General features: G+C 32.6%; 1 protein-coding gene across 19 annotated transcripts in view; it reads right to left on the bottom strand.

Annotated features, from left to right (window-relative positions):
* The window catches only part of LOC132740274 (inner centromere protein A-like), an 80109-nt gene that overhangs the window by 12765 nt on the left and 50595 nt on the right, over nucleotides 1-16749 (bottom strand). For 16 of the 19 annotated variants that reach the window (XM_060728138.1, XM_060728144.1, XM_060728147.1 and 13 more), the window contains 9 exons: nucleotides 15659-15925; nucleotides 15290-15337; nucleotides 13179-13211; nucleotides 10453-10642; nucleotides 8736-9063; nucleotides 7904-8084; nucleotides 7409-7513; nucleotides 6617-6682; nucleotides 5109-5842 (listed from right to left, as the gene is read on the bottom strand). In XM_060728138.1, coding sequence (XP_060584121.1) covers nucleotides 5109-5842; nucleotides 6617-6682; nucleotides 7409-7513; nucleotides 7904-8084; nucleotides 8736-9063; nucleotides 10453-10642; nucleotides 13179-13211; nucleotides 15290-15337; nucleotides 15659-15925 — 1952 coding nt within the window. The remainder of the gene's footprint in view (nucleotides 1-5108; nucleotides 5843-6616; nucleotides 6683-7408; nucleotides 7514-7903; nucleotides 8085-8735; nucleotides 9064-10452; nucleotides 10643-13178; nucleotides 13212-15289; nucleotides 15338-15658; nucleotides 15926-16749) is intronic. The other 3 variants (XM_060728136.1, XM_060728141.1, XM_060728145.1) reach the window with 3 other exon arrangements.

Raw genomic sequence — 16749 nt, 5'->3', positions numbered from 1 at the left:
TTTTACTACAATCAAGTTTACTAAATGAAAAATTTACTGAACCATTCATATATTTACCAAAAGTTTATAGTATTGATTTAAATCAATTCATAAATTCACTGACCTGAATGGAATACAATGTGTTAATCTAATTATTTTCATAAATCCAATTATGTATTATCACAAGTTTTGTGTGTATGTATTACACTAGAATATAATTATAATTACGCCATTGATAGATCAATAGTGACAATAGTTGAATTATCTTCGTTACTTTTTATTGTCAGTCATGTATAGAGATAACGAGCCTTTTACTTAAACAGGGCAACATATTTATTGAACGTAGATGATCAGTGTACAAACTGTCTGCTCACAAAACAAAATATCGGCAAAAGTTAAATCAAAGTCGATACAAAAATATTTTTCAATATGGCGATAATTTTGACATGTGCCCCAGATTTTATGATTTAAATAGATTATAGATAGGCGTGTCACACCATGTATGTATAAACATGCTAGTTTCTCTCTATATTTGTACACTAAGTTCACCATGTAAGATATGGTAAGGTTGAAGGTTCCGGCATGTTATCGAGAGTCACTCTAATCCTGAAATCAATATTGACATTTGCCGATACATGACTTTTTGTCAATATAACGTCGGTGCACACGCGAATAATACATTTAAAGTATACAGCTTATACCTTTATTCAATTAGCTACAAAACTAACACATTACTTATCCGTACTTCAGGCTTAGTTACTAAAAAATTGTGCAAATTATACACTTGAATGAAAACTTGGTTTTGGTTTTATAATGAGGTTATCTTGTTAATGCTTATTACAAACACTTAAAATACCAAAATCTCTTCATTAACTTAAACCTATGATACAGTAACTCCCATTATAGAAATGAAAAATTTGCAAAAAAAGTTTTAAAAAAAAGCTTTAATCAAATAATGTTAAGTCTGATATTAATTTGGAATGAAGGAAACATTTTAAGAACCCTGGCCAAAACTTTTGTTAAGAACAAACATTTACATGCTTTTTTTTTTCAAACACAGTACATCCTGTAAGTTAGATGTAAAAGGTCTGTGCTCACTCATAATAGTAAAGTGAAATGGTTTATTTAATGACTTAGATCACAAATAAGATATTTGAAAGAAATTCAATTAATTGAATGTTACAGACCAGTGAGCCAAAAAAAAAAATCTCACTTTATAAACCTTTTCAATCATGTACTGCAAAATCATTTTATTTGTGAGGCTCTTATTTTTGTGCTTTTCATGATTAGGTTAATCCAAAAATTTAAGATCCATTGAAATTTTATTTCATTTGCTGTATGGTTATTTTCCATTTGCATTTTACTGTTTTGCAAAAACAGACTATTCTTGAATTAAAGAACGCACAAAACAATGAAATTTCAAGCCCACAAAATTTAGTGAATCTACAGCATATATTTATAAAGAAAACAGCCACCATGTGGTGAAGTAGTAAGCATACTGGACCAGCAATCCAGAGACCAGTGGTGTAAGTCTGGGCTTCCAGAAGCTAGCTGAATAGCTCCCTCATCCACTGGTTGGATATACCACACTGGTAAATGGCCTATAGTAACCAGTATGTACTACAATGCACCCCAGTTTGATGAAGCTACATAATACACTTGGCTTTTCAATTCTGAATTATCAATATAGAAATTGTTTAAAACAATTCTTAATTAAGCAAGGCAAGTTATCATAAAACTTCAACAGTGTCAGTATCAAGCAATAATGTCCATTTAAAGGAGCCGTACAGACTAAAGGTTGTCATTCATGTTCAACTATTAAACTAAAGTCTGCAAATTTCACATTAATTTCAAACTATATACAAAGACCAAACCCTGTAGATACAAGCAGGCACAAAACAGTTTTTAAAAACACTCACTTATTATTGTTATATTTGTACGTTATTTACATCAAATCCTGACTGTTCTTTATAAATCTCTTGACAAGAATGTACAGTAAAAATATCAACAAGAAGAATGTAAACTAGGAGATGAAAGAAAGATGATGTTCTAACCTTGTCCTTTAAAACAATACATTGTCATTATGATACACCTAATATGCTGTAACACTTTATAAATTACCTGTTGTATATCTTTACACTAAACAGGTATTTTAATACCTCCAAGATGTTATATATATGTTGTTTGTTTGTTTGTTTGTTCATTTGTTTGTTTGTTGTTACAATTTTTTTTCAAGATTTTACTTTTCAAGCTTTACTGATAAATATGTTAACTTTGTTAAATTTTTCAAGGTCTTAGATTTAATACTTATAAATATGTTGATTTGTTACCCTTCAGTGTTTAATTTCAGACACCTGCAGGCAAGAGAATGATGGCCACTACTTTCTGTAAAAAGTTTTATTCTGAGCTTCCATACAAGAAAGGAATCAACATGCTTTGAAGATTCAAACTTGAAGCAGTGAGGGGTAAAATATTGAAAGTTAACATTTATTACCACTAAGCTGTCTCCTTAACTCATATTGCTTGGTAAAAATTGTTTACATTTACAATTTATTGTGTCTAAAGTCAAACTGACACAAATTATGGGGAAATGCAAGTATTATTTGGCTGATTTCCCAGCCACTATCAACTCAATATTGCATTGAGACTATTGTTCAAATGGTGGTTATTATTGTAAATTGAGCAACCTGATATGGACAAAGATAAATATTTTCATAAACTAGAACTAATATAAAAGATCAACCCACATGTCAATTCCTAAAAGTGACAAACCTCTATCATCAGTATAAAGCCAGGCCAGCCTAGACTCTATATTTTATGTTTTGTCATTAAAATCCCTTAATTGCCAAATGGACTGGCCCGAATACAAAAACTGGACAAATCTATTATATAAATTCAGCAGGTAAAGGGTAAGATGTGTGAATATTTGTAAAAAGAAGAAAATGAATACAAATTTGTTAGTTTTATCACAAGGTTGTTTATATGCATTTTCATTAGTGCTATGATAATAAACCTATCAGATTTTATATGTAGCCTGAAGGACTGAAGGATAAAGTGTGATGTACTAAAACACATATACTCAAGGTTGGTGTAAGTTATTCAACTAACATGTAATTTACCACAGTACCACAGTTTAGTTATAAAGTCATGTTATATAGTTACATGTACCAGTAACTTATATATAAAATATATAATCGACTAGCTGCAATTTAAGTTATGTCTGAAAAATATTTGAGTGAGTTAAATATCAAAACTTTAATATCTGAAAAATAAGGTTTTATTTTAGTTAAAGAGTGAAAGCTTTCTGCATGAATTTCAGTTATAAATGCACAACTTTAGTTATATTAACATATTTAAAACAGACTGAAGATGATGCAACAATATCCTTAGAAGTATCCTGGTCATGTTAATGTCATTATAGACAATAATTTAAAAGTCTTAGAAATAGATAAATATCCGCCTAATGTCATTCATTTGATTACTTTATTGTTTTAAGTGTGACAGACATGTATGTAGAAACATTAAACTTCAGAATAACAGCAGTCTGGATACCATTCAAGGTTGCTGACAAGATTTAAACTTATAACCTATACCTTGATAACTCAGTCACAGAAGTCCCCAACTTTACATCACCAAACACTGCCTCAATGTCACCACAAGATTACAATGAATGCTTAAACAATTTATGAACAATATGAACAATTTTAAACATTTATGAACAAACATCTACTAGGAGGGTCACCAGGTAAAACAAAACTCTTTACTTAACCTCAACTGTCATTGTATTTATGAAATATGCTAATTTGAACAAGATCCTAAGATCAAGTATGGAAATAAGATGTAAATTTCATTCTTATCTTAAGACAAATGAAATTTTGATGTCTTCTTTCAATGTTTTCCAACTTTTAGAAAAAGTCAAAATCTAATTTTCATAATTAATTTCCATATCAAACAAACAAAATTGTTGTATTAATTAATCACATTTTATTACATGCTTTTCGGTGGTTTATAGAAATATATCAGTGATATAAAACTGGTAATTTCACTGTTTGAAACAGTGAAATTACCACTTTGATAATTTCACAGTTTTGAATATAAGCCCCTTACGTTGTTTCAGTGAAATACCAGCGTGCACAGTACTGGGTACCAACTTAATGACTTTACGTTGTAAATGACGTCACGTTGTATAATTATTTGGCGCGCTTTTCATTCAGTATTAGGTTTAATGTCTTTTTAAAACGTTTCTTTGCATATAATAAAAAGAAAATTTGTTTAGTTTAGTGTAAGATCGAAATATATTTCACCTTGTGAACATCCAAAAGTTCATATTTCACTCGTGGCTGTGCCACTCGTGAAATATACCTTTTGGTGCTCACTCGGTGAAATATATTCCGATCTTACACTGAACTAAACAAATATCCTCTATATGTCTATTAAATTATAAATGTATCAAACATTAGTTACCAGTGAAATATTGCTGAAGGCCCAAATGAGGCAGATGTTCCAAGAACATGCTGTGCATCAATTAAAATAATTATGGAACTGGTAGACAGGCATTATGTTTCATCCATAAAACAAGTTTGTCCTTCAACTTCATAACTATTTATGTGTAGTATATCAATTCAAGGGAGGCAATTCTGAATAAAATATTGACCATTTTATTCTAATAGTAAATCATTGATTACCCCCCCTTATTCAAATATATATGTGTAGTTTACATCACTGTGCACACCCAAGAACTACTAAGTACTAACTTTATCACATTTTTATCACTACTTTTAGTGTTTATGCACCTAAAACTAAAATTTGCATTATACTTTTACTTAAGTACTAAACTTATATAATCTTACCCAACTGTATTTAAATTTCGTTTTAAATCTACCCTACAAGGACCTGGTTAAACAAGATACACAAACTGAGAAAATTTCTAAAGCCAATATGCACTTATGTGCAAAGGGACCAAGCTATATCCCCTTGGCTTCTCATATATAAAATATGATAATTGTAGCCCCTCAACCTCACGATGTTCAATTTTAAATTAAAAGCAAGTTAAATCTATAAACACAAATTCAGCAGGGTGAGAGCGAGTTACAACAGTTTTACATCGAAACATTGAACTATATACTAACCTTGAGTCCACCAAATCTTTAGGATCTATTGGTGTTTTCTGTTCTATATGTAGATCCCCGTTATGAGAAGAGCTCCCAATACCATTAAACGACAACGAAAGAGCACTATCAACATTTGGGTCCATCATAGTTTGAGAATCAGTTTTTGTGTCTGTAGTTTCACTATCACTAACATTATTTTCTACATTTTCTTCATCATTATCTAGTTCTACACTGTCTTCCTTATCTTTAACCTCTATCACAGTTTTGTTACTTCCCATGTCATGAGAATCAACATCTATACGCAATGCTAAATGATCGTCTTCTATCAACTTTTCAGTACTTTCACATTTCACAGAGGCTGTCAAACCATTAGAAATTCCAGAGTCAATAATATCTTTTTCTTTCTCCATATCTTGCTTCTTCTCTTTCTCTGACAGCTCCTCGGAACTTTTAGTCAGACTCTCAGTACTTTTATCCATCTCGTCCAATCTTGTACCCGATAATCTGGCACCCATTTTTGTTTTACCCATAATGCTTTGCAGCAATGGAGATTTGAACTTTGGAGTTCCCGAATCTCCATCTTGGCCCTTGCCTTCTGTCAGTTTTTGTAGAAGTGGAGATTTGAATTTTGGCGTATCGTCAGACTCTGGTTTGAGACTGTCAGTCTTCTCTTCTTTGTCAGTTTCGTCTTCAGAGGAAACCAGACTGGTTCTACTTGATGAAGATGTTACAACACGTGTTGGAGAATCAGTCTGAAAATAAAATGTTCATGTATTAGTACTTTATGAATAAACTAATTTACTATTGGGTGTTTTTAATGCAAGATAAAAGGAGGAATTTCAGCAATATCAATTTTAGAGTTTGTTTGTTTCATTTTACGCCTTTTCCCAACAGTATTTCAGTCATATAGGCGGGTAGTTTCCTAACCATCGTTCGTGGAGAGTTACACCAGTACTAGACTACCTTCCTCTGTGCTAAACTACAAAAGCATCTCACGGGGATCGAAGCCACGCCAGATAGGTAACTGGATTAGAAGTCATCGACCAAGGAGGCGGTCAATAGACAAATGTGCAAAAATAAAAAGTTTACTTTCATATGAATTTGAATATTTGATAATGATACGAATGTTTCATTATTAATCAGACACAGAGCAATTAATAATATAAATCTGTCAGCTGAAGGACATGGAATAATGACTTTCCACAAAATACTTAAAATTATATTTACTAATGTGTTTTATGTTACATACAATATCAATTCATTAAACAATACTAATGAAAAATTTCATCATTTTCCAAAGTGATATCAATGTTTTTATCAAGAGTAAGGTATTCAAGTTCAAAATGAATTTCTACGTTCGAAGTTGTTCACTTATCCTTTTTTTAGGAGGAGATACAAAATGTAAATTCAAAGTCACTCATAGCAAACAACTACTTAGCACATTATCATAATAAGTTTATAAATTAGTTCATACTAAGTTCATAAATTAGTTCACAAATTAGTTCACAATATGATAACAAACATACCCTAGTTTTCTCAGGTGTAGAACTTGGACTGTCTGTTTTAACTCTCTTCATTATCATCTCTAACCTCTGAAAAGAACATCATTAAATTATTAATAATCAATTTATCCTCCAAATATTCATTAAGATAAAGACTTGTCTATAACCCTGGGCTTGAAGATTATTAAACTTTTCTCTCAGATATGTCTCAAATCTCACGATTTTCATTGGTCAGTGCATATTCTATGCTTGTTTCTGACCAATCAAATACCTGAGATCTGAGTTTGAGATTAGGTAATTTTTTATAAGTTTTTTTGACTCGACTTGAACCAGTATCAGCACACAAGGCCTACTTGCACATTCATACAGTCTAATCCAAGTCTGAGGATTTGGCTTAATTTACTATAAAATCTTAATATTGAGTTTGAAACTTAAAAGCAGGGAAAATTAATTGCAGAAAAGAAGCAGGGTAAAATACTTAACATACAATGAGCACCACTGTTTTTAGATAAGCTAGCTGGATAGCTACCTCTCATACAAACATTCTTTCTCTCTGGTAAAAACACTACCTTACAGCTTTGTTTATATAAATATAAACCCTTTGGCCGCTAAGACCAAAGCTACATGTTAGGAGATGCCACTTGTTGACAAAATTAGTAGATAGATATAACTTCATAAAGGTACATTTTAAGTTACCTGTCTGAATAATAAAGCACAGAAGTCTATCCCTTCAACAAGATATAATTTCAATTATCACTTTCAAACAAAACAAATGTACTGTATGTGTATATTACATGTAAGACTTGATAATATTACCTTTTTCCTCTCTATACGTTCTTCTTCCTCTCTACGAGCCCGTTCCTGCATCTCTTTCTCTCTTTTCTCCGCCTCTTCCTTTGCTTTCTTCTCGGCCTCCTCTTTCTGTAACACATTGAAATAATGTCATCAATACATGAATATATCAAGTCAACACTTTGTTAATTAAGTTTTAGAAAGTCTTAAACCCATTGGATATTGACAATGGCAGAAATTTACATCTGTTTTACTTATTATTTCATCATTAATTTATCAACAGAGAGAATTTGTGTCTCGGTCTCAAAGACCTGACATCAGACTGTGTTATCAAATGTCAAACACTGATTTTTCAAAACTTTGATCTTGTTATCTATAAATTTTACAAAATTTCATGCAGGAAAACCCTACTGGAAACTAGGTGACATAATGAACTGATTTAAAACCCATTTTGTATATATTTCTTGCCCTTTAGTACCAATACAGATTGTAACATTATAAAATAAGATATTAACGTACAGCAATCCTATCCTGTTCTTGTCTCTCAGCCTCTTCCCGTTTTCTTTTCTCCTCAGCCTCAATAGCTTTCTGTAGCCTCTCCTCCTCAATCTGTCGAGCCTCAGCTGCAAGCCTCAGAGCCTCCTCCTCTTCCCTCCGCTGTCTCTCCTCCTCCAACCTCTGTCTCTCCTCTTCCTGACGCCTAAAATAAACAGGCAGTTAAAGATGTTTGTTTGTATGTTTGATTGGGTTTTACGTCACACTGACACAGTACAGGTCAACGTTCCAGCTTTACTGATGGAGGTCCTCAGGTGCCCTTCCATGCATTATTTCAGGCACGAACGGGCACCTGAGCTTCGTCACATGAAAGAATCCAAAGTCCCTGCCGGGATTGAACCTATAGTGGTGAGAGGCAAGTGGTTTGAAGTCAACAACATTAACCACTTGGCCACAGACGCCCCAAGGCAGTTATAGATAAAAATGCTTGCAAGATAAAGGTATATTACTTAACAACACTGGTAATATGTTTAAATTTTATACATTCAATATAATCAGTCATCCCAATGCATAACTTTTATTGTTCATTTAATGGAGGTTCATTTACAGTCTTAACACATTCCCTTACAACATCTTCTCTTTCAACAATCCAAGAAAGCTGGAGAATTTACAAGCTGAATTCAATAATACCTTACTTTCATTCTAAATGGAAAATCAGCAAAACAGTCCTTTTGTAAGAAAAATGCTTCTTGAAGATGTAATATAAATCAGAAATAATGCCAGGGGATAATATGTAAACATTTAATGTGATAACTAACTTCCCACATTTAATGAAATGGTAAACAGATGGACTTACTGCAATTCCTCTTGTTTAAGACGTTCGATTTCAGCCTCACGTTCTGCCTTTTCTCTGGCTAGTCTTCTCTTCTCTGCCAACTTAGCTTTATATTCTTCCATCTCACGTTCCTTGTCGGTCTTCGGTTTATCAGCTTTAGGTGCTGCTTTAGGCTCCGGTGTCGACTGTTTCGGTTCCGGTGTTGGCTGCTTGGCCTCGGGTTTAGTTCTCGGAGGAGATCTTGAGATGTCCGGCTCAGTGATTCTGACAACTGGTTCCCTGCGCTCCTCTGGTTCTGGGCTCTCAGATTTCACAGCTGGTTCCTCACCTTCAACAGTGACTGGAACTTCTACAAGGATAAATTTAACTATTTAATATCCTTCACAATGCTTTTATTACAAGCACTCTGAAATAAAACAATACAGTCAAACTTGTATTAAGCGACCGCGCAAGGGAAACACCCAAAATGGTCGCTTAATGAAACGGTCTCTTAAGACAAAGCATGACATAAAAGTCAAAATTTACAAATGACATCTTTCTTATGCGGTGGAAATGTTAAACAACTTCATTTTTATATTTTAAATGTTCACTAATTAGTACGCTCGATAATCTGTAAAAATAACTTTCTGTTATTTGTTTATAAAACAGTTTTGATCCATTACGTACATGTTTGACATTTTTTCCAGATTTTTTAACTTCTCCGTTGCTTTTCCTTGTCTCCAACACGAAAACCCTATTAGTGAGGATGTTTTTTCTGTCGTGCATTTTTCATTCGAAATAAACAAAATACATCTAATTTAATTGCTGATCAAGTTCAAGGTCAATTCAATGCAGTCTAATTGTCAACAAGCGAAGCGTATACACCACATCAGTAGGGGCGGAGCGTTGCATTGTTTAATCGATATTATTGGATAATACACGTCACACGTATACTGCTTACGCTAAAACGGTTTGGGAAATAGAGTTTTTCACACATTTATTTGTTGTGTTTTGATTGTTGACACTTGTGAAATTACGAGGCGGCGTTCTCTAAAAACACAATTACTTGACAGGTAAAAGTGGTCGTTTAATAAAAAAATTGCTCTCAATTAGGTGACTATTTAGCGGTCGCTGGTCGCGTTGAGCAAAAGTCGCTTAATACATTAAAAATATAGAGAGAAAATGATCGGGGGGAATTTGAAGTGGTCGTTTAAGACAAAAGTCGCTTAATACACGTGGTCGCATGGGCAAGTTAGACTGTATATAGAATGTCATTGTGAAAGAACAATATGTGGTTTAATCTATTCACGTTGGATTTTAATTAAAACAGAATGTGATCAATAATGTTATAATTACATTTTCATGTCTGTTTTATTCAAAACAATTTAACAATGTACTTGTTATGCTTTGACTCTGGAAATGTCAATTGTTAGTGCAGTATCAAATTTACAAAAATTTAGCATTTTCGTAGTTTCAGAATCTTGTCAAACTACTCAGGTTGGTATGTCTGTACACTGGTGGCATAGACAATAAATTGAAACTATTTGTGTTCAAAGATTACAATTCTAAGTATTCAAAAATTGAAATTTTTCTCTTGCTATACAATTTATAAGATAATGGTATGATACTATCATATTAAGGAAAACTACTGTAATATCATTTTATGATGCTTCACAAATATCAAGCAGGTACAATTATATTGCAACACGTCTTAGCATTTTATAAATTTAAGAAATATAAAATATGAAGCATGACCAACCTCCAGCTTCCTCAACTTGTATTGTGGGCGTTCCTCTAGCTGGAGGTGTGCCTGAGGGGGCGGGGCTAACAGATTTTGAAGAATCTGATTTGGTATCAGAGGAGTCTTCTTTTGCTGCGCTCTTGAGGGCACTCTTGATAGGTGACTCTTTGGGTGCCTTTGGTGGCTTGTCTTTCACCGGAGTCTTTGCCTGTAATATATATATCAGTAAACTTTATATCATTAAATTATAGAATATTAACAATTCCAAATGCTGTATTTCTATACTTTATCATAATTTGCATCAGGAAAGTCCCTGCCATACTGTTTAACCAGAATGAAGAGTTACTATAGATTTATCTCCCTTCTCACATTTGATAAATTGTCTACATGTTGCCATCTATGTCTGTCTAACTGTGAACAAGGAAGTGTTTCCAGAGGTTTAAAGTTTGGATCAGACAAAAATTTTCTCATAAACGCTACAGCTTTCTTAATTTAATTTACTACAGTATAACCATCATATGTGTTAATTACATCATACAACAGACTTGAAAAAAAATATATATTTCTACCCTACAATTTCATTACGTCTGAGCATCACATTCTCTCTATTAAAACAATAGAAAAGAGAGAATAATTGAATGATATTTTTCCCTGATATATACAGTGTATAGACCTGAGTGTCTCTGTAGTTACATTACATTGATTATGAAGCAGACACCAGGGACTTATCATCTCCAGTAACAGACTACCACATATATATATCTCCATGACTCATCGTTATCTATTCAATACATACAGGCAATTCAATACACCAAATACCTATCACTTTTTTCATTCAATATTCCATTGTCTGAAAATGAGATTGTTTTCCTCTATTTTCACTAGGCTTTTTTAAGCTGTTCAGATTAATATAAATCAAACCTGAGTCAAATATAAGTTGTTTTTTTTAAATCATATTTGTTTCGGTTTTTTTTTTTAAATGGATGAGGGTTTACTCAGATGCATCACAATTTTACCATCCATCAGTAAATCATATACCATTATTTAACCTTTAATTCAATTTAATATCAGATATTAAATTATCAAATGTTGTAAAACAATCGCTTACAAGCACATATTTAAATGTCAGATGTTTTAATTACTATATCATGTTTACATCTTAATTATGATTATTGAACTTAGGGCAAATGTGAGTCACAATAAAATGTATTACTGAAGCTAAACTCAAGGTTGCATTTAAAACAATTGCACAGAATTATCCCCAATAACAGAACAACAAAACAAGAAATGACAAGACAAGTGCAGATCAATATACTGGTGTTTCCTTAAGGCAAGATATACACTAAACTCCGTCTATAATAATAAATATAATAGGAAATTTTCAACAAAAAACTTTATAACAAGAGTAAGGTTCTTTTTTTCCAAATGCTAATTATGCTGACTTAAAAACTATTAGAAGACTGTCCTTATTACCAAATAAACAAATAAAATATGGAAGCCAATTTATTTTATCATTTAGTTTTATACAAATTTATTTAACTAATAGTTTGATTGTGTTGCAAGCTATAAACTTATTGACACACTCTCCAATCCATTCCTGGAACCAACCAGTACTTAGTAAAGTAATGAGTATGAAGTTTCTAGCTCACAGAAACAACTGCTTGCCCCTGACGGGCCTGGGACATTTTTTCCCATTATATTGTTCTTGCACTTGTCTTAAAACAGAAAAAAAGTAATAAATGAAAACAATCAAATTGTGCTGCAAAACACGACGTCGTATATTACATCTCATATCACCAATCACTTCATTAGCCAATATCAATTATACCTGTAAAAGGTAATATTTCTTAACAACTTTATAATCCTTGACATTTACAGCCTGACCTTCACCTTCAAATCTGTAAATCACCTTGAGATCATTTATTTATACAATCAAGCAAACATCAAATGTTCTAGGAAAATGACAAATTTTACTCAATAAAATTTTACAATATCAAACAGAATCACTCTAAACACAGTTGTATAGTGCTTCTTCTTGCAATCTATACCAGGACAAGTCTCAAATATTCTAGAAAAATGAAAGTGGAAAAATATGAAACAGGAATTTCTTATGCCTCTTGCTTTATACAAAGACTAGTTTGTTACTTACAGGTCCAAGTCTGATGTTCAAATTCACAACAAAATGAAGTATGCCGTACATGATAACTAAGCTAAAGAGCCTTGTAGGTACATATTTAGCAGTAGCAAAACTTGATTTAAAACTATATTTGAAAGTCAAATAATTATCAAATCTTTAAACGCAAAAAAGCACACATGACTTGATTATTCTACCACTGTAGATTCAGACAATCCAGTGCACATACATTAAGCATCATGGTAATGCATTAGTAACAAATATTGATCTTTAAAAAATGGGTTTTCTTTAAAGATAAATTAAGGACATTACCTATTTTATATATCACTGTATGAATAGAAGATAAAAATCAAAATAAAACTTTCACTTGTCATTTGATAAAAAGCATGCCTCACTCTGCTTGTTGTAATCTGTGACCTTTACCTTTAATGTGATAATGAGATGAACCAATCCTATTATCATACATTAAGATCCAGTCATTCAGGAACATTCAATATAAGTAAAATAGGGTGGGCAGGTTGAAAATATCAATATAAAGTATTAACAAAGTGTAAAATACCAGCATGCCACAATGACAATATAAAACATGACAAATATGAACACATCTTACAGTGTATTTAGTTGGTCGCTTCCTAATTAGCAGCTTTAAGAGAACACACACACATACAATATTATCATATATACAAATCTCAAAAGCCAATCAAAATCTAATTATGTTTAGCCAATTAAGCTTGTGCCATGTTAACTGTGAACTGACTGCCTGATAGTAAGGTGTTCACTTTTTGCCACCCTAAGAATCACAAATTTGAGCCTGCTGCTTAGTGCGGAAACATCAATATATAAATACCCTACATTGGTAATGATTAGACAAGGCAGCAAACTCTGGAAGGATTACTACATGTATAAGCTTACACCTTTTTTTTTTTTATAAAGCTTAAATAAATATATTTAAACTAACCTTGTGGCTATAATATGTTGTTAGTGTCTATAATAAATATATGTCCTACATAAATATATCTCATCCATTGTGAATTATATTATATATGTACATATACTGTAATTCTCTGAATAAACTCTGTCACTTTCTCTAATATATAAATTCCATCACCAATCGTTACTTTAACATGCATTAATGCATTAATGACATCATGGAAGCATTAAGGTGGAAATCATCATATCAGCATGTGTCATCAACCTTTTTCCTTTAACCGTGTACAGTAATTTACAGAGTATAGAAACATTGATCGTGTCAGGTTATTTCTCTATACAGATACAAATCTTTTGTATTTGCTACTTGATGGTAAAATTACCAATTAAAAGATAAGATGATTCATTACTACATAGTGTGTATTTTTCTAAAGAAACAGAAATTTTAGATCTATTAGGTTGAAACATTATTATCTCTTTCTTGGAGATCCAAATCTTTTTGTCCTAATTTCTGGATGTACTCAGTAAGTTAAGAACTTGTACTGTGCTATAAGTCACTAACAGTAGTGAGTTCATGTATTTATTCTTGTATCATTCTGTCTTCTAATAAAACATGAATAGATAATGAATGTAATATGAAAGAAATGGGAAACATTTTTTCCCATCTAAACTAATTTCTTGGTGACTTAAAGACCTAGTGACCAAAGCTTTTAATGTAAATTAAGTTCTTAAATCTCACTGCAAAAATGATGAGATATGAACAATTTAATTTGACTTGATTAGTAGGCAATGTTAGTTAATTATACAGATATACATGATAGATCAGTATAGTTTAATCAAGGTCATACATGTATATATGTATTTATACAGCCACTGGTTGTGTAACCCTCAATAAATGCCCTAAACAAGAGCCAAACCAGGGTCATGTGAATTCAAACATTGACTTACCTAGTTAATAGTATGTTATATGCTTATTTATTCTATTTGTTTTTACAGGAAACATTTGTAACCTAAATTCAAGGTCCTAGTACCTGCTTCCTTATTTAAACGAGGGAAAAATCGCTTTGGCTGATAAAACATGATTTTTACATCTCATAAAAAGATTAGGTTTGTCGAAATTACACCTTGGCAGATATGTACCCAGTGTATATATTATTATAAACTATATCATGATTGTGTCCTGAATGTGGCATCAATCTATCAGTAACCTCATACAATGTTCCTATCTGATGGCTCTATGATTTATCCTGATTTGTCTTTAGTATGACTGACCTTTCTTCATTCACTACCATCAGATATCCCTTTGTTCTTTAATTTAACATCTCAATCAATATCTGCTTTATCAATAACCCTTTAATTATTGGAGGTGACAGTAACAGACCTTTACCGTTTTCACCAATATAGAGCCAGGCAAACTTGCCCATCAAGCAATCTAACTGGACTCTTAATCCTTGGCTCTTTGATACTGAATATCCCAAAATTAACAGTGGACAGCTCTAAGGTCAAAGCAGAGCAAGTTAAAAATAGAAATTGATTGTAGTAAAGGTCAATAACCTTTGGCTAAACATGGGAATTCATTATTTGCTTGTTTGGATTTTAAGTCACACTTACACTGTAAAAGTAATATGGAGACTTTCCAGCTTTACTGGTAGACAGGAAGACCTTGAGTGCCCTTTATAAAAAAATTAGAACAATTTCACCAACATTAAATATTTTGTATTTTTTAAAATCCTTAAGTCAATGTAATAAGTCACATGACCGTGTAAGCTGTAACCAAGGTAACACATTGTATACCTGTTTAGCAGATACCGGGGCCTCTATTGGGCCACTTCTTCTTGTAACCTGTAACAAATGCACCAGCATGCCTTGCAATGATAGTGACACTTCTCATTCATAATCACAATGTTAATATTTATGATAGGTTAATTATCACAACATTCTTAAACATGTTATTCAAACAAAATCAATTTTCTCTTTTTAAAGAAAAAATCATTAATAACCAAACCATTTCATGCTTGAGCAAAATCCTGTAAGCTGAAGCTACATTGATAATTTCAACATTGGCTTTATATGTCAAACAAAATCACAGGTTGATGTGTCCAGAATCACATATAAAAATTCTTGAAATGCCTGATCAATTAGTAAAGAAACTCGCATACATACCTTGACGGGTGTTGACTCTCGCACTGGTTCCTTCTTATTCTCAGCTGATGGATGTTTGGGAGCCGACATTCTCTCCACGAACGACCTTGACATTCTGGGCGGAGGCTTCTCCTTTTCTTTTGAATCTTGCTGTATTTCTGATTTTGTCATCCTTTCTTTTTCTTTCTCTCGTTCTTTCCTTTCCTCCGTCTTTTTCTTGACTTCCTGTCTACGTTCTTCTATCTTCTTTCTATCATAAGGTCTCGGAAGAGTTGCTGCTTTCCTGTCCTGTAATTGTATGAAATAAAGAAATTATCTACTTATGCTTTTTATGGTAATGGCTGCCCAGCTTTCAGCACAACATCACCAAACGTTTGTATGTTTTACATTCCAAATAAGAATATATGTTTACTCTTTTTGGTGGGTAGTGAGTCACATCAACATACTGGGTAGTAAATGTTCAATTTTTCCAGCTTTACTATCAAGTGGGGAGGGAAAGTTGGGACACAGAGATTTTAACAATCATATGACTTAACACATTCCCTGGTACAGGAAAACCTAATTTGTTGCTGTGTATAAATTAATCAAGCAAAGGCATCCACGTACAACCTTCGGCCATCTTAACTTGATGAAAATCTTCCATCACATATTACAGACATGGTTTGACATAGCTGTGTAACAGATCACAACATCATGTACTTAAAATGTTCAAATACTTTTTATATGCCCGAAAGGGCATATTATGTTATACCCCCTGGCGTCCGTCCGTCCGTCCGTTAGCAATTTGTCCGTTAGCAATTTGGTTTCCGGAGCATAACTTAACTTCCATTTGGCCCCCAATGTTCAAACTTCATAGGATGATTGTCCATATTGGGTAGATGACCCCTATTGATTTTGGGGTCAAAAGGTCAAAGGTCAAGGTCACTATTACTTTGATACTGAAAACAGTTTCCGTCCGTTAGCAATTTGGTTTCCGGAGCATAACTTAAGTTCCATCTGGCCCATAATGTTCAAACTTCATAGGATGATTGTCCATATTGGGTAGAAGACCCCTATTGATTTTGGGGTCAAAAGGTCAAAGGTCAAGGTCACTATTACCTTAAAACTGAAAA

Source organism: Ruditapes philippinarum, unplaced genomic scaffold, assembly GCF_026571515.1.
Source record: "Ruditapes philippinarum isolate M1 unplaced genomic scaffold, ASM2657151v2 ctg2450_1_1_1_1, whole genome shotgun sequence".
NCBI lineage: Eukaryota > Metazoa > Mollusca > Bivalvia > Venerida > Veneridae > Ruditapes > Ruditapes philippinarum.
The sequence above is the reverse complement of the archived record's forward strand: the minus strand, read 5'-3'. Positions and strand labels throughout refer to the sequence as shown.